The sequence below is a fragment of the Bacillus rossius genome, chromosome 5, assembly GCF_032445375.1.
Source record: "Bacillus rossius redtenbacheri isolate Brsri chromosome 5, Brsri_v3, whole genome shotgun sequence".
Taxonomy (NCBI): domain Eukaryota; kingdom Metazoa; phylum Arthropoda; class Insecta; order Phasmatodea; family Bacillidae; genus Bacillus; species Bacillus rossius.
In genome coordinates, this window is record NC_086333.1 from 75511206 (window position 1) to 75536813 (window position 25608).

At 37.8% G+C, this 25608-nt stretch overlaps 1 protein-coding gene and 1 long non-coding RNA gene across 2 annotated transcripts; one reads left to right on the plus strand and one right to left on the minus strand.

Annotated features, from left to right (window-relative positions):
* The first annotated feature begins 722 nt into the window (after positions 1-722).
* Positions 723-10431, plus strand: LOC134532026 (uncharacterized). The gene is made up of 3 exons (XR_010075116.1): positions 723-1032; positions 2717-2915; positions 6710-10431. It is a non-coding gene; the product is annotated as an uncharacterized LOC134532026 (long non-coding RNA).
* A 325-nt stretch (positions 10432-10756) lies between these two features.
* LOC134532027 (uncharacterized) lies at positions 10757-25148 on the minus strand. The gene is made up of 6 exons (XM_063368154.1): positions 25094-25148; positions 23991-24099; positions 22297-22450; positions 18653-18844; positions 16449-16560; positions 10757-13979 (listed from the first exon to the last, which is right to left on the minus strand). Exons 2-6 carry the CDS (start codon positions 24085-24087, stop codon positions 13779-13781), a joined length of 756 nt encoding a protein of 251 aa, XP_063224224.1. The 5' UTR covers positions 24088-24099; positions 25094-25148; the 3' UTR covers positions 10757-13778.
* Between the last annotated feature and the right edge of the window lie 460 nt (positions 25149-25608).

The window sequence follows — 25608 nt, forward strand, 5'->3', positions numbered from 1 at the left end:
ACATTGTTCCTGTGGTACATGTTGCTTGATGTTTTGATTTGGTACATTGAAAGAACATGGGCATAACTAACTAGTGATATTAAAATTATATATGAATGTAAAAAACAGTTACCAAATAAATTATTTCACAACACCTGAGATAATTTGTTTGTCTTGTGATGTTCTAGTATTTGTTATGTCCATACTCTTTCGACGTAACAAATTAAAACTGCAAGCATCTTGTACCATAAAAAAAAAAAGGGATAAATTTGGACACGTGATACGAAAAAAAATTACGTGAACCTAGGCTGAACTTTAAAACCTGTAGAGAGAAAAAACGAACTAAATGATGATAAATATCACTTAATTTAAACGCAATCTGAAAGCTAGTTAAAGTTCAGTATCGCGTATCCTTGATCCTGAGGTACATGATGCTTGCTGTTTTAATTTAGCGCGTTGAAAGATCCTGAACATAAAATACTTGTGATATAACAATGAATAATAATCTTAAGATGATTACTAAATATACACTTTCTTTCTACGAATTAAAAACTTAACCTCACAATTACTATTATTAAGTGTTTTAAATATCCACCAACGTGGCCGTGCTGTTATGAATATAAAAACAAAGTCCTGAAGTTGGCAGAAGGTGAAGTCTTCGGGCTCGTTCGGGTAGGTCCAACATAAACACATTGTTTAGTTGAGTTTTTTTTTTCTGGCGGGGAACGGTGAGGGGGAAGGTCCGCCATATTGCTTAGTGAATAACATCGTTGATTTCGCCATTTGATTACATTGCGAGTAGTTGAATGTTTGTTAATTTATGTATCGTTAATTTGGTTTTTGAGTGTTGTAGGCGAATCTGTTGTAATTTCTCAAAAGTTTGGTTGTTTTAGAAATAGAATGTGTGATTTTTAACCAGTGTGACAATCTATAAAGTATGATATTATAATATATTATGGCATCGTGTGTTGCCTATGGTTGTGTGAACAGAAGTTCTAGGAAAACTGAGAGCCAGTTACTGAAGGAAAAGCATAAGAAGATAACCTTTCACAGGTAAATTGTGTTTGATTATTTTAGTAAAATACTATTTTTATCGGCTCTATTAGTTGCTATCTATATGATATTTAAGATGCAATACATAGACAATGTCCATTTACTTATCTCTGCTTTACACAAATTAGTACAAACCTAACCTAGATATTGGCTTCAGTTATTTTATGCGAAACCTTGACGCCAGGGTAAAATCTGGCATATTTATTTAGGTGATAATAATAAAAATAACCCAAATTGCGACCATAGCAAATCGAATCATTTTCAAAAATCTACGTTTAAAATTCCGTAAATTAATCATTGAAATATTTAGCTACTTACTAACATATTTTTGAAATTTATACCTCATTAATTTCCCTACACAGTAGGTATGTTATTTAACTGGCCTGTTTTTTGTTGGGTTCCTTATCCTTACCTCCCTTGTAAATCTACCACTTCAGATGCCTACCACTGCTTTGAACATTCGCTCCCGTAAGTATTGCTTGAACATCACAGATAGATATCTGCATATCTCCTTACCCCCCTACTTGAGGTGGCTGGTCCCTATCCCATCTGGACCAGCTGCCTTCCTACTTTTCAAACTCCTAACCTCTTTCTATACCTCTTCCATCCATATTTCAAACCCCCTCCTTTTTACCATCATGGCTACTTTCCCATCTTCCCATACTTCTCCCCTTACAAATACTGATAGGTAATGCTTCTGTTACTTTCTCCGGATTCCCCCTCCCCCCCTTTTCACAGCTCTTACTCTCTTCTCCTGAGCACTTCTATTCCCTCCCCTCCCTCTGCACAAAATTAAATATAATACCAAATTTACACAAAATAAATTACCCTTTTAACAATGATTTTAATGTCTTGGGTATCGTAAATTATTCTACTCATTGTAGTTTAGAACATAATAATGGTCTATTTTATGGACCATATTTTTGCAAGAAACAAATAGGTGAAATTTTCATGTCACGCTTTTTCCGTAAATAAAATAATAAAATTTGCAAATAAAATAGTGATAACACATAAAAAAAACCTGGTGTGAGTTTCACACATTGTGGGAGAATAACTCAGTCAGTGTACATAATTCTAGATACCGAAAGCATGGGTGTTGATCCAGGGGGGGGGGGGGGGGGGGAATGGGCCCCTGGCCCCCCTGGAATCAAAAAGCCCATCTCTGTTCAGGCCCGCTTGTCCTTGCAAAATCGTAACGGTGAAATGGGAATGATACATGATTCCCCCCCCCCCCCCCCCCCCCCCCCAATCCCGAATCCTGCAGATTTTTGTCCATGGCCAAAAAAATTAATTTTGTTTACTTACGGTATCTCACTTAGTTTCAGTCAGTAATTCAACATTACTGTTAATTATTTTATAACAGGGACAAAGTGTACAGGTAGACTTGTATCTCCTCCGTGATAGTTCTGCGTGTGCTCTAGGGACAGCATGGCACAGATTTGCAGTTAAGAAACACACATTTGAGATAAATTTGTAAGGAATGTATATTGGACCCAAAATCATTAGGTATATTTTAGAATTTTTTCTTTAAACTCCTTACTTCACAATTAGCCTAGAATTAAAGCATGTGATATTAAATAAGGTTTACCAGGATTTATTACCATTTATCATGACACAGTTGTAATGCATACTTGCATTAGAAGTGTCTCAACACTGGATAAATTGTATATTATTATTATTACAGGTTTCCCAGAGATCCCGTAAGGCGTAAGCAGTGGATAAAAGCTGTACGTAGAAGAAATTGGACACCGTCATCTTTCAGCTCATTGTGCTCACAGCATTTTTCCGAAGATTGCTTCGATAAAACATCCCTCTGCGTTGTGAGATTGAAGGACCATGCTGTGCCATCAATTTTTCCTGGTTTTCCAGCTCATCTGCAGAAGGTATATTTACTGCTTTGTTTAGAGATTTCTTGAAATTATAAAATACTAGCTAATAACCCGCCACTTTTCTCGTGAAATTTCATTCTATTTATTATACTTATTGCACCATTTTTAGAAATGTATTTAATTAATTGCAAATATATTTTGGAAAGAAATAGACACAACAAATTGTCAGGTTTATAAAATATTTAATTCATAAGAAAACTATTTCGAAATATTTTATAAAATTGTTACACCTTTTTTTAGTCTAGATTATCTGATTTCATAATTCCCGATTTAGTGTGGTCGAGGATATATTTTTCCTTGATGAAATCTCACCTCCTTTCCACTTGATGTGATAGCCAATTAAAAAAATTAAGGAACATGCACCTATTTCATTCCAATTGGGATTATGTCATTGCTTACCTTACACTTTTATTTTGGGTATAGCTACGCTTAAAAAAATAAAATAATTTCACCTTGTTACTAAACCATTATTTTAAAGTTTTTTAAACAATTTCTTTTTTTTTAAAATGTAGAGTACATTTATCAAATTTCTTATTCAATTTATAAGTTGATTCTTAGTTATGCGTAGTATTACTTAAACAAAATTTATAAATTTTTCACCCCTCTCTCCTTTTTCCACAAGGATGCCTATGTGAAAATTCACGTCTAAAGATGTACCTAATAAATATGGCAATAGCCATCAACCAAATAAAACCAATCTCATCCCAATTTTTACTAAAGGTGTAAAATCCAAAATATTTATAATAAACTTACATTTAAGATATTGAATTTAAATTTATCTTGCTAATAAAAATTAGTGGATTACATTGCTTTTTAATTTTTTTAATAATATCCACTTTTACAACTTAAGGTGTTGTTTCAGAGAACATTATATAAGAGAAGATAGTTTAAGGTAAGTTTATTAATAATAATTATTAATAAACTTACCTTAAACTATGGCAATTATTGCCAATATCTTCTATTAAGTTTGATTTGATCAAAACATATTATTTATTAATGCTAAAACTATATTTACAATCTTTCACCCCTTAAGAATTAGAATTTCAGGAAGTATTACAAATGAATTGGTAGATTTTCCATGTTTATAAATCATAATGCATAACTTACATCCCACTTGATTAACTTCAGATATATTACTTTTGTAATAAAACCAAACTTGCAGCTTTTGACGTTTTTTTGTGATTGGAATGTATAAAAAATGGTAAAGATTAAAAATTGCTATGAAACAATGTAATTTATGTTATTCTTGCTGAATTTATAATCTCCAGCTTAATTTTAGTACATGGATATATGATTTATTTCTATCAAAACTAATGTACCACTGATTTACTGCATTTGGGGTCAAATTTTGAAAATTGGCAAACATCCTACATAATTAATTATTTAAGTTATTCATGATCAGTTCCTTACATCCATCTTTATATGCTATGGAGAAATGGTTTTTTCATGATAAAATAAAATTTACCCCTTTTACAACCTTTAAGGTGGGAATTTGCAAAGTGGTAAAATAATAATGTAATTATGAAAATAATTCCATCAAAATCCATCAAGTAATTTTCAGTTAATGCTGGAACAAATAGACAAAAATTTTAAGACCGATATTTTTGAGTTCTAAAAAAAGTAAATACCTGTTTCCAATAATTTTTTCACCATTTCATTCCATGTACAGACTTCATACCTTGAACAGTTTTATTATTAGTATAGATGTAGATATTAAATATGAAATTGTAACTACTAGCTGTGGTGGATGCGAGGGTAAATAGCGGGTATAATTTCCCTCTCTCATACCCCCCTTCCCCCCTCAAAGAAGTTATGAATTTTTTTTTCAAAATATCAATTAAGACAGAGTGTTACTTACTGTTAGAGAGCCAATTTACCTGTAGGCCCTTGTGTCAGTGTGTTAGTGTCTTATGTGTTTTTAACACGTGTTCTAATCTGAATTTTTTTTTAATATCCCCCCACCTTCAAAAATTTTGTTGTATTCACCATTGAGTTTTAGATTAGAGAAGTCACAGAAAAAGTCAAGATGGCCTAGTTGTTTTCGTACTAAATTTCTGTATGGTATCAGATAATAAACTGACGTAGGTAATGTTAGATACGTGTAGTTTAAGTAATTGTCTAAAATTACCAGCTAGTGGTGAACATGTTTAAAAGATTATTAGGATTATTAATGAGTTTTCTTGAAAAATGCAAATTATAGCATTTGTATTAAAATTTTTGTAGCTTATCCCAAAAAAGCATTTTGAATCCTGGAAAAATTTCGCAGTGAGGAGACCTTCAAAGATCAGTGAAATAGTGGGGTAGAAAACATAAGAATGTAAAGAATCCTAAAATCTCCCTACTGTTAATGTAAGGTAGATAGGAAATATGAACAACTGAATCTCAGAAAACTTCTAACTAGCATGTGAACCAAATTGTGTAATAAAAGATATTGTAGGCGACTGTTAACATCTAAACTTAACATAGCTTTCACAGGTTTGATTTCATTTCTGGTCTAATGTGTTATTCAATACAAGATAAATGTACAGTTTTATGGACGATGACCTTAGTAAAAGAGGAATAAATTAATTATGTAGGTAAACGTTGTTTTGAATGAATGTGTAGGTATATATTTTTTCTGTATCTATATAATTAATTGGGTATTTCCTCTGCTGGAGTTGTGATATAAAGATAGGATTGTTCTCGTGCCTTGCCATCACACTTTGAGTACAAACCAGTTGTTAATCACGTAGATGCTTTTATAAAAGTTGAGCTGCAACTGTGCATGGCTGGAATGATGACAACGGTGCTCTTAGAGTTGAGAATCTGTGGCACATTACTTATACACTCATAGCTAGATTTTCATCTACATTTGAATTTTAAGTAAATGGAAAGAGGTGGCTGCAGTGGTAAGAGACCAGGTTCACATTACAGAGTACTCAGGTTCGAAAACTGGTCCGACTACCGTGGATTCAGGTTTCCGTGGTTTCCCGAGATTTCTCCGAGCCAGGTGTGTCAAAATAGCAGCCCATGGGCCCTCGAAGGTTTGTTTTATGACCCGCCCCACTTTCTTCAAAACTCAAATAGACATAATTTTCACATCCAAATAGTATTTTTCAAAGTTATGGGGCACATAGGAGAATATTATATATTTTATTACTACATTTCTCAGCTTGCTTCATTTAAGGTTTACTAAGTTTTTGAGGTAATACATTAAGGTTATACATCCCATCAACGTAGGGGTCATTAGAGGTCAAAAAAAGGTGATAAGTTGAGAATGGACCATTGATAGAATGCCGCTTGCTGTGATGGTCCCTATGAAATGGAGTTGCAAAACACCAGACCTTCATTTGTTTGCTGTCCTCAAAGAAGCCAAGAGCAAAGGACGCCAGATGTGACCTTAACACAGGTGTCAAGAATCACGTAAGCAACGAAAGCCTTCAATCTAGATTAATGATTGATGTTTTTTTTTGACACTTTTTTTTATATATGCTAATATTCATTAGTCTTATTACTTGAGTTTATTTTCTCTTGATTTGTATTTTACGAACACAAACTCGTACAGCATGTATATTTTCGACATATTCAGACCTGTGAGGGAATTACAACCCACTTCGCAAAGAGCTAGTGCTCCATTTACCCCATTGCTCACATGGTGACTATTTATACAAAGATAGATTGCATTCTCTGACCTATACAAATACTTTGCCATTCAGTATAAGTTATTGACCATGTGATTTGTCATCTTATAAAAACATAGGTGGTCTGTTAAGAAAATATTTGTACATACTATGTGTTTCTTATTGCAGATAGTCAGCAGTTCTGCTGCAGACACAGATACCTGGCTGGACCCTCAAACTATCAAAGATGAGTTTCGTGTTGAAGAAAGTGGCTGTGTAACGAGTGAGTTTGCACCTGAGGATAACATTTCAGAAAATACTTCGTCGATGACTTACTTGGTGTGCCAAGATTGCAACATGGTTCTAGCGAGTTGCAAGTGCTTCAAATGGCTTGAAGCATCTCACGAACATGAAGATGGCACTTCAGTTATGAGAAGACAAAGGCTGCAGGAGGGTTCTTTAACATCTCTAAAATGCAACCACAAGTGCGACAGATGTGGAAAATCATGTGTAACAGAAGTTCATCTTACGAAGCACATGAAAACTCATAAAAAGGAACGTTCCTTGAGATGTGAACTGTGTGGTAAAAAATTTATTAATAAAAGTGATTTTCTTGTGCACGTCAGAACTCATACAGTAGAGCATCCCTCTAAATAATTTTAAATCTTTTGAACATAGAAGAACACTTGTTGAGCACAAGGAAACGCACAGAGGTGAACATCTCTTTCAGTGTGAACTATGCAGTAAGACGTTCAACCAGAAAATTCAGCTGTTGTGCACGTAAGAACTCATACAGGGAGCTTCACTCAAGCTGCAAAGTGTGTGGTAAATCGTTTACAAGCAGAAGTATGCTTGATACGCACATTCAGACTCGCACATGAGAAAATCTACAAAGTGTGTACTGTAGAATGGGGTGAATAGAACAGTTTTAAATTTCACCTTCTTGGAGTTTGAAAACTATAAGAGAAAAATCTCATACCTCCCTAAATCCTGGTCCATGCGTGTACTTTACATCTACAATATGGTATAAGCTAACAGATTTTAACACTTAATAATTTTGCCTGGGAAATGTGATTCAGCAAACTACTGGGTATATAGAAACACTGAAATAATTTTTAAAAAGTAAATAATGATTATAATGTATTATACATTGAAATTTACTACATAATTTTGCATACATACCTACATATTTTGTCTTAGCCATAGCTAGATACAAAGCAGAAAATAATTAATATTTTATTCTGTACTGTAGCATGAGCTTTTCGTTCCACCAGTAAGCTGTCACTGTTAAACAAACTCTTCATATGGTCCTTCTACATAGACTTACTTATTTCTCCAGTCCACAGGAAAGAGAAGTCCTCTACCATACTTCTGAGGTGAATCATGTTTTACCCTGACTTGGCAAAATTCAAAATCAGATACATCAGGAACATCGGGGTATCAATACACAAATCCATTTTTTTCTCGCGTTGACCTTCCACGCAAAAATTCCTCAGCATTATGGTCCCTTCAATGGATATAACTTTCCCAATGTAAACTGGAGCAAAATAATTTAGATAAACTCGCAGATCCCTTCATATAAGGAAAAGACACCACCAACCAGTCACTAACATTAAAGTCTTCTACTGAAGGTGGCACATTCAATTCATTATTATGACATTCATTTTCCTCATTTGCATCACCACTGCTGGGTGCAGGTGAATCTGGTTAATCTGATGAATCTTCAGGAGTGTTGGAGTCTTCATTCTCAAGAGCCACACTTTTTCCAGCCTCCACATTTAGTCTTTTTCGTCTCTTTGCAGTTTCGGCAGAGATACAAGTTCCACCTGAACTTCCATACCTCATTTTCTGAAAAAGTTTCAAAATTGAGTCATCCAATGCTGGAATGTTACCAGTCCCAGCATCATCATTTTGAGGCTGTTGTTTCCAGACTTCTCTTCGGTTGATGGGGACTATTCCACAATTGCGAAACCCAGATAGAATAGGTCTCTTTGGCATTGACTTCAGTGGCACTCAAAAGCTGGGTTAACAACCTAGGAAATACATCCTTTCTTATGGTTGTTTCACTTCTCCCTGGTCCCTTCTTCCAGGCAAGTAAAATATTTCTTCATGCCCGTTTCAGGGGAGCGAAGAAAGCCACATCAAGGGGCTGTGTGATATGTGTAGAACACTTAGGAAGGAAAATAAATCTTATGTTCTCATTGCTACACAGGCGAATTGACTCAAGTTGACAAATGGGATGTTAGATTATCCCTTATAAGCACTTTAGGCCCTTCCAACTTTCTAAAATATGGTAAAGCTACTGTGTTTATCCACTCATCAAAACAGTCTGCAACGAACCAGCCAGTTTTTGTCTGATTGTATCTTACCTCTTTTCTACTGCCTTCCATCCAAGACTTGTACAAATGAACTGATTTGTAAACAACATAGCATGGCAAAAGTGAACCATTTGAAGATGCTGAAAACACAATAGAAGTTGGTGACTTGCTATGATTTAGAACCCTATCAGGATATTTGCAGCCTCGTTTCACAAACACCTTTGTTTGGCCAGGATCATCCGACAGATTGATCTCGTCATATTTTACAATATTTGTAAGAGAAACACCCTCAAATTCTTTCTCAATGTTGTCAAAGTATGCATTGATGACTCTGGTGACACTGAGGCTCTGGCTTGTTTAATGTTTTGGCACAAGTTGAAGACCACTGCTTTGCATGGCGTTGTAGAAACCCAAGAGCAAATTCTCTTCCAGGAAAATTATTGTTCTTGAACCTTTTGACAGTCTTCCCACATTTGTCAAGATAGTTCTTTACCAATGCTCTGAGATTGTATTGGTCCAGAGGATACCCCCATTCTGAGCACTTTAAAAGTCTGTCAGCAATCATTTCTTCTTGATTTGTTAACACAGTTTGACCTCCATGTTAATGAACAGAAGCACTTTTTATCATGTGTGTATGCAACACAGTTGTGTAAATATTATATTTCTTGGACACTTGCCTATAGCTCAATCAATTAACGAATATGTCCTGTTTTGCTTTTGCTAATGTTTCTTTATCTGTTTCTACATTGTAGAGTACAAAAAACTGAATTAAAAATAATAACTTCTTGACAATTTTCACTTCATATGCTATCAGAACCAAAGTTTTTTAACCTCAAAATATCGCAACAATAACAGTTAACTCATCGACAAGTGAGAAATTCATTACCAGGATAACCAACTTAAAAAATTTACATTTTGCAGTCATGGGGTGTATTTAAAATAAAATCTATAGAAAAACATTTTTAACTTTTATTATGTCATATTCATACAACAAAATATAAGAAATGGAAGATTTGTTCCTATTCACCCTATTCTATGGTATTTAATTATTTACAAGTAGGGATAAGCATGTTTTGCCCAACACAATTCCTACAGGAGAACAATCTTTTGTAATCCATCGCTGGATAGAGTGCACTTTAATTGTGATAAAATAGTGTAACCTTTTTCAGTTCCACAAATTATTATTCTTGCATCAGATGCAAATTAGAAGAATTAATAATTTAGTTTTGAATAAATAATCTCAGTTTATAAAAACCTAGTAATTTTTTTTGTAATAACTTACCCAGTTTGTTTGCCAAAAATTATAATTTTTAAAGTTATATTTTATAGGCACATATATGAAAAATTGGTGATTTTTTTACAATGTGCACGCACCCTGCATAGAAATATTTACAGAAGGAAAAAAAGGCTACATATAAATTAAAATTATGTATTTGCTTTTAAACCTTATACTTTAGTGATAGATTTTGAATAGTTATTTATTGGAAATATTAGTGATAGAAATTTTGTTTATAAACTTGAAATGTATTTATATAAGTGAGGTTATGTTCCCTTATGTATTATTTATTTGCATTATAAAATTTAAATTATCAAAGTATTTAACAAATAATTAAAATTTGGAATAGAATTAACATTTAGCATATGTATTGATTCCATTATTAATTATAATTTATCTCGATTATTTTTTATTTAATTAATATCATATATGTGTTTATATAAATTTTGAATACTGAGTATTTATTAAAAAAATTTAATTTGAACGTTTTTACACTTAATCAACTGTATTTATAATGTCATTCAAGTCCTTTTAATATTTTATTTATATTAATTATTTGCATGCAAAATTAAAGTTAGTTTTTTACTATGCCAAGTAAGTACAACTTCTAATTGGCATACATCTTACACACACCCATTTTTTTTTTTTAGTTTCATAATAATTTTGGGCTCTTAATATATATTGTTGGACAAATTAAATTTTGCTTTTTAATTAGACTGTACATGTAGTTTGGGGTGTATTGGGAAAGCAACATGCATGCCTTTGTCTTAATCATTATGATTTCTAAAAATTATCAACATAGTTTTACAAATGTTTTCCACTATGTAAACATTTTTATACAAATTGAATATGAAAATCATTAAAGAGCAATGTTTTTTTAATTTCCATCTTAATATCTGTAGACACTAAAAACTAATGGTTTTAAGGTTAGCAACTCATATCCCTAAATGTAGTTATGCATTTTTTATTCAAATAATTTACATTATATAGTTGGAGAATGTCCACTTAAATAATGTGACAATTATGTCTAAAAACATTATGGTTTTCTAACACAAACATATATATGTACATTCCAATATTAGATCTATACTATTTTGTATTTTGTTTAATCTTGTTTATTGTACATAAACATTGACAGCAATATAAAAAAAAGCTAATAATTTTTTTTGTTAAAATGGTTCTGAAAAATTCAAGCAATTGAATAACCAGGTATTTCATTTCGTAGATGTCCTGCTTACACACAAAAATACACATTATGAAATGGATCCAACACAAACATATACATGTAATTAAATGGTGATTTAAAACCCTTTACACGTTTATTGTTAGGGTTACTTATTCATGGCTCAAAAAAAAAAAAAAACTTGTGGTTTTTATCTCACAGCATTTGTAGACAATTTTTGTACAATTTTTCATAAAACATCTATTTGACACACACCATTTTTATGTCACTTAAAAAATAGAGCAGCTTATTTTAATTTGTTTTAAATACCATTGTACAGCATTGGTGCTACCATTAAGGCCCGTTCCACAATGAAGTGAAAACGTAAAAACTAAAATGAATCCGGACCCGCAAGATATTTATGTTTCATCTTCCACAATGCACGGAAACCTATCAAATGATAACCATTGAGATAGAATTTAATGGCTACAAAATATTAATTTTATTTAAAAAAAAATATGAAAAATTAGTACATAACACAATTAAGATTTACATTTGTAATAAAGATATTCCACATATAATACTAAATGTTCTTGTAATTGAAATATACTTTAACCTATGTAAACCAAAAGCAACTGCTGCCAAATATATGCTCAGCTTCTGTTGGTCGCATAGAGTAACATAAACGGAAGAGCTGGGCATGTTTGAACTAATCTGTACAGGTCCTTGCCCGCATGCATGCCATTGTAGATACTCTATTCTGTGAGATATGTCTCGGTTTACGTGATCCGTCTCCGCTTCCATGTTGGTCCTGAACGCACTGAATAAAATACCTCTCACCATCTCGACTATTTGTGCAATTTTTTCTCACTATGAGTTCATTTCCTGTGTATCCACAGCTGGGTAATGCACACAATTGTACTTCTACGATCACATTTTTCACATTCTCATAATACAGGAAGTTCGCAAATTGTGGGGCATAAATTTAATAGGTGGCAGGAAATGGCAAAATTATAAGGTTTTGTCAAAGTACACCAGAAAAGCAACCCTGCAAAATTACAGGCGTGAACAGAAGCATACAAATTTGAATTCCGCACTCAATTAGGCACCTTTCCTGTGGCTTAGAGATTGTGCAATCACAGTGCCGTGACATTGGCCGATGTGCAATGTGCACATGGAATAGAGGGGGGGGGGGGGTAGGGGGGGAGAGGAATTGCAACAGGAGCAACAACTGTGTGCCAATATGAAGACTTTTTTACATCTGCATTAAACTGAGTTGTGTCCTTTCAGCCAGTGTACTGTTACTTGCGCACGTAATTCAAAACTGCCCACTACTATTCGCATATATGTAACTTTGCAGGGTTGCTGTTTCGGGCGTATGATCTTTAACGTAAATTGCTTCTTTTGTCTTTCTCTTCCACCACTTAAATGTATGCTTTGCAATTTGCGAACATCCTGCATTTTTTTTTGATTCGAAATCGGCTAAACCCATTAAGCTCAGAAGAGTGAGTGAGGCTGGGAGGGAACATAATTTTGTTGGGTCCACTTCCATTACCTAATGTACAATTTTTAAAAAACTCCTTAATAATAACAATCTTAATTCTAAATTTTATCATGGCCATAACTCTACAGGTGATCTGTGCGTACGGCAATAACTTATAAGGCCCGTTCCACAATGGCACTAAACTGAGACAAATCTGCCCGAACATTTCACTATCGCCTGCTTCCACAATGCACGGAAACGCAACAAATTGCAACCAATGATATTTCATTTCAAGGTTAACAAATATTAATTTAATGAAGAAAAAAAAAATATGCTTAAAAACTATAGCACGGGCAGAATTTACATCCTATATAATAAAAATAAATAACAAAGTAGTAAAAGAACACTATATATTGTTGTACTTGAAACAATTTTTTAACATATTTTGAACATAATCATGGCTACGTCGCTGCCAAATACTCTGCTTCTATTGGTCGTAAATGGAAGCGCTCAGCATTGCCGAGCTAATCCATATGGGTTCGTCTCCGCCTGCGTTGTTATTGAAGAAACTCTGTTCGTGAGATTTGTCTCCGTTTACGTGTCGTTATGAAACGGGCAATAGGCATTTTGTTAGCAAAGGCATGGGATTTTTGACCTGTAAGGGCGTAAACATGTGTGTCAAATAAGTAGAGACCCGGAAAATTCGCGGGTTCAATGACCTCCAGGATAGACTCCAATATCCTCTACACACTCGGGCAAATGCCAACTGCTCATTGGCTGCTGACTCGTGAGTCGTCTCTCGACCGGGTGGCCTGTGATTCGACACTTCTATGAGTGAGGGTGTCTAATTGGTCCTCAGTCCTCCAGATTAACAGTGAACCAGTGGTAGAAGCAGCGCTAAGGTATGATTATTTGAATTTTAGCATAACACGAAATGAACCCGCGAATTTTCCGGGTCTCTACAAATAAGTATTTGGAAGCTGGACCTCCCCCCTCCTCCCTGGTGGAAGGCCGACGCGTCACGAGCCGTTGATGATGGCGAGCAGGTCGGACACGCTCTTGCCGCTGAGGAACTTGTCGGCGTACGTCGTGACGGTGGAGGCGGCGAAGGCGACGATGTCGGGCTTGTAGTCGGCGAGCAGCTGCGGCAACACGTCGTTGAGCATCTGGTTGACGGCGGCGCCGAGCGAGTCCCCGCCCAGCAGATCGTCCAGCTGCAGCTGCGGAGGGCGAGGTCGTCAACAGCTCCCGTGGGGAAGCCTTAAGGGCAAACCTTAAGTTTGTTTGACTCGAGGCAGGGCCGGCGCGTCCATACAGGCGAACTGGGCAACCGCCCAGGGCGCCAAGTAGCTGGGGGCGGCGCAGCATGACACATAACAGCTCATATAATATGTTTAACGATTATTGAAACTATATGAAAATGGATTTTTGTAACAGTTTGGGATGTTTATATTGATATAAGTAATTATTTTAAGTCCACGGTGACCTGTTTATGATTTGTAATAAGTAAAAAAGTAAAAAAAAAATAAAACAAGTCTGCTTACATTTGATTGTTGACAAAATCTTAGGCTTACGTTATGTATTTTGAGGCAAGTAAAAATTTTTTTTGGGGTGTCCGGGCCGGGGGGAGGGGGGGGGGGGCGCATTAATTTTATCGCCTAGGGCGCCAATTTACCTTGCACCGGCCCTGTCTCTTTTTGACCTGTCAACTCTCGGGGCGCCCTTTTCCAGAAGCAGTTTGGCGGATGGTCGTTCTACTCGCGGGGGCAAGTTGCTCTCGATGCTGCTCCTCTCGAGGAAGAGTTGCGAGGGCAAGTCGTCTGCTGGTTGTTTTGGCGCGACTTTGACGACGGAGTCAATATGTTATCAAGCTACATTTGGTGATGGGAATATTTTAATAGATGACGACATTGAAGCGGAAATACATTTCAATATAACTTATTTGGCGTCCTTTATTTAACAATCACAAGATTCGCAATCGTTTCCTAGTACAGGTTAGCTTATGCATACCACAGGCGGTTTAAAGTCAAAAAGCAATATTTATATTTTTTACCTTCATCAAGCTCTCTCATAATTTGTAGTCCAATATTATGGTAAATCAATAGCAGCTTCATCTTCAGATGAATCTTCATTTCCAAACAAATTTCTCACGATGTCTGCTATATTTTCCGCCATAATTGTTTTACAACAAATAGCGTTTTCTTCGTGTATTAAAAGTTACCGACTCTTTTTGCCCTCAGGTCAACTTGCTCCCAACTCTTTCAACTCCCGAGGAGCACAAGAGACCTCGAGTCAAACAAACCTCTTTTCATAGATGAGAGACAAACCCCTGATCGTGCATCTTCGGTTTTTTTTTGTTCATTGTAAATAAATATGGCGGTGTTGATGAAAGGATACTAATGGTCAATTAGGTTACGTTAGCTACATTATAAATAATTTAAAACATTGTGGACGGTTAATTTGGTTAGGATAGCTACATTAAAGATACGAGAAAAAAAAAATACATGAACTTCGGGTTTTGGCTCTCTCGTCTGTGAAAAGAAGGCTTCCCTCTTGGAAGACCACTTGCCAAGATATTGTTTGTAGCACTACAGGAAAAACTATTATAAACTGGAGGCTGTAAGGCACCCATCCAAAAATTATGAATACAACACTTTATTTTCATGTAGATGAAATATTTACTAAAAGATTTATTTTTATTAATATTGGGCAAATTAAAATTATATATATATATATATATATATATATATATATATATATATATATATATATGTATATGTGTGTATATATATATATATATATATACACACATATACACACACACACACACACACATAATTGCTACATCTTTGTATTCATGAACAATTATTAGACTACTGGCAAGAAATTGTGAAACTCATTCCGTTTTTTTTAAATGTTTCGCGTGCAAGTCTATGTTATTTTATCTTTAAATTAAAAAAAAAATGTTACTGCATTTAGTTAAGTTGTGGAACTATGTGACATAAAACGGACTGCAATGATTGGCCTGATTGAGGGACGTAGTTAACGAACTTTTTAGGCAACAAAGTTTAGTTGCTTTATGGCGTCTATACTCTTAGCATTATTAGATTATTGATAACGAAGAAAATATAACTGGAGAATCCCAACACGGTTTATAGTTATCTATTTCACAAGATGAACTCCACAATGTCGAGATTTGTTGAAGTGACCTTTATCGTCGGGTGCGGTTACACCGTACTCTGACACATGTTTAGTTCCAGGCCATTCCTCATTCAACCTAACAGGCTGGCATAGTAGTTGAGAAACATCTCTTCTGGCTGTTGAGAGTTGAGAGTGTAAACAGACCTTTGCGAAAAATTCAAGATTAAGAATGTTCCTGGCACAAGTTCGTGTAGTATTTTAACGACTACTACAAAAAATTATTTTTTGTTTGCTTTAAAATATTGATGCTAACGGTAATTCTCTAACAGAGGTGCACAAATAAACAGGACCTGCAACACATTCTATTCGATGACAGAAGAGAGTCGGTTTTTTGAGTCGAACACACTTTATACCAACTGACGTATAACTGTAGACTTCCGAAGTTTGTAAACATGTTTACCTGAAGTAGTTCGCCGTTCCGTGTAACCGTGCCCTTACGCGAGGGAAATGAAGGTATTTATTTCACTGCTCATTTCAAATCTACTTACCTTGACAGAGCCTATCGAGTAGTCGAACGTAAAATTCTTTAAGAAGAGGTCCCCGTCATTGGATCCCAATTTCAGGTAGCAGTTGGTGACATTCAGACCCGTCAGTTGCACACTGAAACAAACGTTTCCATTACAACCTCTGCTTCATTGTTATTCTGGAATATTTGTATATAACGACTTCAGATTTCAACTACCGTAGCCTACTACCGGCTAACTCCCTTAGCTAAGGCATCCACTGGAAGTGCATCGTAGTGGAAGTGGCCCATCTTTGCGATGCTACAGAATCCTCATAAGGGATGCCGGTGCATTCCTACATGTGTCCACTAAAATCGAGATTTCTAGGGATGCGACACTCGCATTCACTGATGCGTCCCTACATACATTAGCTTCGGAATATTATTTGGTTTGCACATAATATTTCTTCAGATTTTCGGCATAAGATTAGTTCGAAACGTCATAAGCGTAAGTGATAATTCAAATAGAGACAAATAAAGACGTTGATAAAAATTATTGAAAGGCGAATTTAAACTAATAGGGGTATTTAGTGCTCTTTATTTTTATTTCGATTCCTAACATTTATAACATCCACGCTATTTATTTATTTTAATTGTTAGTTTTTATTTACGTTTTCCTGAATATTCGTAGATAGCACAACTCAAAATGGCTGTGTGAACATTAGTACGACCAACTGAAAACAGGTGGTGCTAGCAGTAAAATTTTTTGGATACTATATATCCCTTATAAATGCGTCATTTACAGTTTGACTGCATTCGCTAATGGGTGTAGGGATGCGTGTGCTATGGACACATCCACATGTATTCGGATACAGTCCGTGTATCTGCAGGCGCCAATTGACATATGGGCAAACGGGGCATTTGCTCAGAGCGCCAGTTTTTAGGTGCAGGAGAGTTTGATGTGTGAAAAAACCAGTACAAAAAAAAAGAGGGACAGAAAAAATAAGTCTTTTTTTGTATTGTAGTGATTGTATTTTCAAAAAAAAAATATATATATATATACATACATACATACTATAATTTAAAGAACAACAGAAAGGCATGCAATATACCCGCTGTTGCCGTAGGAGAACACACAACCTGTTGCAGGTTGATGACCTGATTTGTTTGGTGAGTGTTGTCGGGCAGGGTACGCATGGAGCGGGGAAGGAGGGGAATGGCAGGGTAAGCCAGGCGCGGATGTATGCGGGCAGTTCATCGTGTACTAGCTTAACCTCCGTTTCTGGGATGCACTGGTTTACACCGTCCTGGACTTCCGCAGTCAATTTAGTTATCGCGATTTATAAACTGTCGCTGTTATTTATGTCCGCGTAAAACGATTTTGTTAATTACATGGTTATCATTAAAAAAAAGTATGAAATTGTAAATAATTTGATTTGAAAGTTTTATTTTCTTTCACTGTGCGACAGTTTAACAATCGAAAGCGACATTTACATACTTAAAACAACATCATGGCTTTCTATGCACATAACGTGTGCGTCTTCAAAACTTTTCGAAACACTCCGCTTCAAATACGGAATGCGGAAACGCGAGCCGAAACGCAGGAAGTTGAAAGTTGAACAATGATTGCGTTTTGTTTTTGTAATGGTTTAGAGACGAGTACTTAAAAAAAAACGTCATTATTCTACGTCCCTTACGTAGTTTATAAACAAGCCTAAACCCATTATACAACGAACACGGAATACGGGAGATGGATCTCACGGAACGGAGTCTCTACGACGGCACACAGACAGAGACGGACCCGCACGGACCAGCTCGGCAGTGCTGGGCTCTTCCGTTAACGTTGCCGAGTGCTTGGCTGCGGCGGCAGCCATGTTTATTTATGTTCCAAATACAAGAGCGTCGCCAGCCGATGGCCAAGGGGGGGGGGGGGGGGGGGGGGGGCAGTTGTGGGAAAAGTATGTATTTTTTTTTTGCATTTGGCTACATTTTTTTTTAATCTCTAGGGCTCTAAGGGGAGGGGGGGCAACTGCCCCATAAACCCCCCCCCCCCCTGGCGACGCCCTTGTCTAAATACGTTAAAAAATAGTTTCAAGTACAAGAATATCTAGTGTTCTGTCATTATCCAGGCGAATTCTGCCGGTGCTACGATATAGGACCATGAAATGAATCAATGCTTTGTAACGTGCCGCGCGCCGTGGAGTCGGCGGCCGCCGGAGCGAAGTGTCCCGGCGAGTGCCGGTTGCCCACCTGAAGGGCCCGCTGCCGTAGACGGGCAGCAGGCCGCTGATGGCGCCGGTGACGTTGTAGCGGCCCGAGGCGCGCACCTCCGGCACGTGCAGGCCGAAGTCCGCGCGCAGCAGCACCAGCTTCACGCTCAGCGCGTCCAGCTGGAAGCCCGAGATGCCGCGCACCTCCACGGACGGCAGCAGCCCGCACAGCCTGGCGGCACACCCACATGACGAGACAGCCGCACCCAGTGGCGGATCCAGGATTTTGGTTTGGGAGGGGCTTGACCCAGCTGAGGCTAGGCTTTATCAAGGCAAACACTAAAACAATAGTGGACCCAGATGCTTTTGGAGGGGGCTTGAGCCCCCTTAGCCCCCCCCCCTCTGGATCCGCTACTGACCACACCCGAAGTTCCCCGAAGTTCATGCTCGCTTCCCCCCCCCCCCCCCCCGTACACCAACAGGTGTATTTATTTGGGATGTAGCTTACTCATACGTCATACGCCGTTCTATCTCATTGTGTGGCATTAAATTTTGCGGTCGATCAGGATAGGTTAGCTAAATTATAAGTACTTTAAAACATTGTGGATGGTTGGTTATATTAGGTAAGTATAGCTACGTTAAAAATACTGTAAAATCATTTTATGCTTGCTTAGCAAATAACCTTTTAATATGTAGCTATCCGGCGTTAGGAAACCGTTTACATAATTTCACAGTAGGTATCTTTAATGTAGCTATCCTAACCAAATAAACCGTCCACAATGTTTTAAAGTATTTATAATGTAGCTAACTTAACCTAATTGACCATTAGTTATCATGAGTTGTCCAAAATAAACATTCACGGACACACGGCAAACGAAAAATATGGCGGCGTACAAATAAATACCGTTGCCTTGTTTATGGTCTTTCCTTTTATCAACACCGCCATATTTATTTACAATGAACAAAAAAAAAAAACCGAAGATGCACGATCGGGCGTTTGGCTCTCTCGTCTGTGAAAAGAAGGCTTCCCCACACCACACGGCGCCCGCCACGATCACCAACGATCCAACACAATTCCTTGAACATGCGCCACTGCAGTACTGCACTGTTTGTCTTGGGGAAAAAAATTCAAGAACGCAAACTAAGAAATAAAAAAAAATATAATGGGGTGTGGCTGTGTCATGGACACGGCCGTGTGTTGTACGTAACAGATATACATATATATTCACTGTAACAATTTTACACTAATGTTTTATACGTGCAATCGATAGATTTTGACGAGAGCTGACGATTGAAACTCAAACGAACGTCGTAGCTTCTACGAGTCAAAAGTGATACTAAATGGAAATCTCAACAACGTAGCCAAAATGACCTCAAAATGGCGGCGCTTCCCCCTCCACCGCGCGCGATGCGTCCCAGTCTTCACTTAGCGTAACGAATTCTTTGATCCTTTAGCTATCCAGTGGTGTAATTAAATTTTGGATGGAGATGATAGATATGTAGCTGCAACACCAAACTGTAAGTATCCCTCGATTTTATCATCATTCGTTTTTTGAATTTCCTCCCACTATGGAAGCAATTTTAAAGACGTATTTATGTCAAACATGAAAACATAAACGCACAGAGAACTAGCCTAAATCAGCTGATGTCAAACAGACAAACCCAACGATGTACCTAATAATCTATTATGGACAACACAACGAGACAGCACAAGAATTCAGTGGAAGCAATTCAGTCATGACGGACACAGTGGGCTAACAACACCGAGACAGTTTCAACAATAACAGTAAATGCGGGCAGACAACAAATCCTGGACAACGCAGCAAACATACGAACACGACGATGAAGATGAACAGATATTATGGACAACCCAACACCGACGAACACAGTAGGTTTCCTATGACAAAGCAATTGCGACGTTTTGGGAACAGGCATCTGTTCACTTCATCAGACATAAAACAGACAGTGCAGAACTGCAATGGCATATGCCCCAGAAATGGTATTAAATCGAAATTCCCCATTTCGTGAATCATTTAAAGAACCGATTAGTGTTTCCCCCTGACTAATGTCTTACTTTTTCAAAATCGCCCAGGGAATGCTCCGTTTTTTTCTTTCTCTGGGGGCTATCCCAATGCCCATAAACCTGCTGTATTAGAGGAAATTACTAGTTGATGGTTTTAAATTCTATTTTAAGACGAAATATTTCTTAAAATAATGTTTGGTTCATTAATTTACAATTATGCTGGTTTTAAACCCGGAAAACAAGCGTCTTAAAAAAATTATCTAATGGGGCACTCGGCTAGTTTATATAAATAAAAATGTAAATGTTCATTCGTTCAAAATCTTAAATCTCCAAAAATTATTCATAGATTACTTTGAAAATTTGACATAACGTTGCATTATAATATTCGTGTGTTTTATATAACCATGTTTAGATACCCGGAAATTTCGCGGATTCTTCTGGCCTCAGGATAGAATTCAAAGTTATATGTGTGCTCGACCCATGTTTACTTTCCCATTGGTTGATTTCTTAGCGAGAACATTTTTATCCTTGTTATTTGGCACTACCTGATTCGCTTACTTCTTTCCTAGCTGGGCATCATTGGCTCACGGTCGTAGACGGGCGTGTCCAAACAACTGCTGGCCAATCATAAACACAGTGCGAGAGTGTGAAGGTTTGCATTCTAGCTTGCGACTAAATGAATCCGCGAAATTTCCGGGTTTCTAACCATGTTACACCTGTGGCGGTTAAAACGAGAGATAAAAATACAGATAGAAAAAAAAAAAACCTAGATTTTAAATATTTTCATTGCTATAGAGTGACACGCATATATAGGTATATAGAGGAAAGATATAGAGGGATGTATATATATATTAAATATAAATATATAGCGATATACATAAAAAGTAAACAGAGTAATAAGGAATGAAAGAGAGAGAGAGAGAGTTATAGAGAGGTGCTTTGTACATGTGCACCTAATTCTAACAAATTAAAAAAAAAAAGATTGAGGCATTGCAATGAGTGCCAGGCATTAGCTATTTTATAATAATAAGGTTGTTCAGCTTCAACTTAAAATACGTATACCAAGTCTAGGGAAGCACTTTGCACCGGCGGTTCCCAATTTTTTTTTTTCGGTTCTGTGATCGACTTTTCTTTTGGCGGAACCCCAACTCTTCCAAAGAAAGTTATTGGACGGTAACAGTGCCTGCTTCACGTGACCTTTGTTCTGGCTCACGGAACCCCTGTGACTCAGGGGTCCGCGGAACACCTTTTGGGGACCGCTGCATCGGACCACGGGAAGCCTTCTTTCCACAGACGAGAGAGCCAAAACCCGAAGTTCCCCGAAGTTCATGCTTTTTTCTCTCCGTATATTTAATGTAGCTATCCTAACCAAAATCAACCGTCCACAATGTTTTAAAGTATTTTTTAATGTAGCTAACCTAACCTAATTGACCATTAGTATCCTTTTATCAACACCGTCATATTTAGTTACAATGAACAAAAAAAAAAAAAAACCGAAGATGCACGATCGGGCGTTTTTCAGTCTCGTCTGCGAAAAGAAGGCTTCCCTCGAACCACAATTCTGGCTCACGGGACCCCAGGGGTGCGCGCAACACCTTTTGGGAACCGCTGCCTCGGACCACGAGACGTGAAGGTCGCGGGGCGGCGGACTGCAGACTCACCGGGTGACGCCCTTGTTGATGTCCAGGCTGACGTCTGAGAGGCGCAGGGGGTCCAGCGCCGGCAGCCCCAGTGTGGGGTTGGACTCGTTCATGGCGAGGCGCACCTTCTCCAGCAGCGCGCGCACGTTGTCGTCCATCGCGGTCCTCTGGGCGCCTGCGGACAGCAGCGTCGTGCCCCGGACATGGCCCCCGCGGGCAGGGACGTGACTAGAGGGGGGCAGCCGGGACTTATCCCCCGGGCGCCAAATTTTGGGGGATGTTTGTTAGATTATATAAAAAAAAATGCCGGAGAGCAGATGAACTTAATTATTTGTGTTGAAAGATACATTAATGTATATTGTCAAATATTTTTTTCGCGTAGCCTACTATCCAACTTGCGATGTATTAAAAATGAAAATGTCAAATATTTAAAAACTAGTGTTTTTACGCGTACTACCCAACTTGGGATGTATTAAAAATGAAAATGACTGCAAATAAATGTATTTATTGACCATATAAAGCCCCCCCCCCCCCCCCAACCCACTCACACACACACACGATCAGTCCAAACTGTCAGTTCGGACTTATCAGTTGGAATGGAACTGCCGTGTGTGTGTGCAAGTCGAAGCTGATGGACTGACTAACTGATGGCTTCCCCATCATATCGGACTGTGGACTCGAGGACCGTGCGTGGGAAGAGCGTCTGCAAACTGTCAGTCCGAACGATCGGTCCATCCGTACATCAGCCGAGTGCCGTGGCAGACATATTTGTTTGTACTCTTTGGTTTTCGCGCCCCTTTTTTTGACTTATAGTGCAACTGTAATTGCAACATCCAAAGTTCCTTCCATATTCTGTGATGGAACGAAACACCCCACAGCAACCATAATTCTGATCGTGTGTGGGGAAGGCTTCAATTCAGTTAAAACTGTCAGTTCGGGCTGAGTAGTTCGTACTGGTGCGTGCGAAGGGCCTTAAGTTCAATCAAATATATTTGGACTAATGGAATTAAAATGAGGTGTCGATATAACGTGTTGTCGCAAAAGATCTTGGTTTAGTTTGTTTGAAGAAAAAAAAAGGGAAGGGGGGATGCCAAGATGAGTTTTTTTTGCCCCGGGTGGAAACTAGTCTAGTTACGTTCCTGGCAACATAATGCGTTGGAATAAAAAAAATTACGTTCGTTAAAAACACCAGGCGGTGTTGTTTTCTGAACGATGATATATGGTGGTTTTTACACATGGCTCAGAGGAAAATGGATTGGGTTTACGTAGTTCATTGCATTTATCATGCTCCTCGAATGAGGGAACTATCATAGGTATAGGGCCATGCAATTTTCGCGGAAAGATTTCCAGACCAGCTGCGTGTTAAAAACTTTGTAGCATTAGCTATGTTTCGTGGTGATTGGCTGGGTTTATTACAGGCGCGCGCGTGTCTACTGTCGGCGCACCAATCACAGCCATCCAGTGCGGAAGCGAACTCGTCCTGGACGGCCCGACCAGAGACAGGGGCGATGGCTTCTCTTGCAGACGGCAGCCAATCACAAGGGAACAATGGCATACCTACCTTGTTTCAGTCTAACTGGGGATCAGATTATTTCGCAGAAAAATGCATGCCCCTAATCATGGGTTCAGCACTTTTGACGAGCTCCACACGAACGAGCACCACTCAGCATGACCCAGTGACCTTGTCGCCTGGGTTTGGGGGGTCGACGACTCACCTGGTGTTCCCGTCTTCGCCGCTGGCCGGGAGAACTCGAGCAGCGCCGCAGCAGGGAAGCACAGCGCCGCCAGAGCGAGCAGCCAACTGGGAGTCATGTCTGCCACTCGCTGCGAAACGACGCGACGTTCAGCACTCAGCGGTGTTCGCAATGGAGAAGCCTAAGATGCACGTCAAGTTCTGTCCCTGCCCGAACACGCCCGAATATTCACCTTCGGCCAACCTCGGGATTTGTTTTATTTTTGCGCAGGAAAAAATGAATTCAAATATTAAAAAGTGTTCGGTTAGGTTAGCTACATTAGAACACTTTAAAACACTATGGACGGTTAGTTAGGTTAGTATAGCTACATTAAAATAAACAGGGAAATATAAATATATATATAAATAAACCCGATGTTGGCCAAAGGTGAATATTCGGGCGTGTTTGGTGCAGGGACAGAACTTGATGTACATCTCAGGCTTCCGTTCGCAATGGCTCACTGCGTTATTACGGTGAGTTAGAACTGAATGTAACAAGGTCGCTTGCTGTAGTTCAGCTGTCGAGGAGCCAAGCGAAGCAGCTCTCTTGGAGAACAATTAGTTTACATTACGTGCCAGTAAAGGGGCAGTGGGCCCGAAGCGAAATTGGCGGAGTGATTGAAGGGGAAGAGGTGTCTTTTTTTTTTTTTGGAATTCAACCTACTTTCATAGTGGAGAAGAGTACATTGTGCCAAAAAAAATGTAAAACATAAAATAAATAGCATTATTTATTTAAAAAAATTAACAGTAGTTTGTGAGAAGGAATTTTAATAAAATATTGTTCATCTTGTTAAAATTCATCGAACTGTTAATACTATAAAGTTTCCCTTTTGGCATTGTGAACTTTAGTTCGCGCCATACGCCTTATATAGCAGCACCGTCTGTTACACATTTCCGTTTTATTTATTCTTGTCACATTAACGAAATTACTCTTACCAAATGCCGTTTACCGTGAGCTAAGATAATACACATAAAAAAAATTTATAGCAGTAACTAACTTTATATGTGAGACAGATCATTAAATGCGATTAATATTACGTATTAATTAAATGCTAACAACTACAGTGTTTTGTTTGTTGTACTCACGTATCTTCAGACGATGGCCGTAAGATTTATTCTGTCGATTGGACTAAGTTTACAGGGAATACAAATGAACTACTTCTCAGCTTCAAGGTTAAACGAGATATTTCACTGACAGGGGAAGATTAGATTGCACGAAATGGCAGACAATGACGTGGTTACACAATTCCCGCTCGATCAAACCACGACGTACAGTACGAGCACAGATAATGATTTGAAAACATAAAAAAAAGAAATCATAAAAACGTAAAGGTCACTTGAAACTTCTTTCAACCAATAATCTTCTTTAAGATTGGATTTTTTTTTCATATATAACATATTAGCTCTCTGTATCCGGTATTTTATGGGAGTAATTTCGTGATTGGATCGGAAGTCGCATGGAACGGAAATGTGTAACCACGGTGCTGCCATCTGTGGCGGATGGCACGAACCAAAGTTCGCAAAACCAAAGGGAAACTATAAAGTATTTACTGTTTAATGAAGTTTAACAAGAGGGGCAGTATTTTAATAAAATTCCTTGT

Excerpts from the sequence above, each read along its gene's own strand:
- LOC134532027 (XM_063368154.1), bottom strand. The coding sequence starts at position 24,087 with ATGACTCCCAGTTGGCTGCTCGCTCTGGCGGCGCTGTGCTTCCCTGCT. Across the intron at positions 18,845-22,296 it reads ATCAACAAGGGCGTCACCCG|GCTGTGCGGGCTGCTGCCGT; the intron begins GTGAGTCTGCAG and ends GTGTGCCGCCAG. Across the intron at positions 13,980-16,448 it reads ACTCGATAGGCTCTGTCAAG|CTGCAGCTGGACGATCTGCT; the intron begins GTAAGTAGATTT and ends CGCCCTCCGCAG.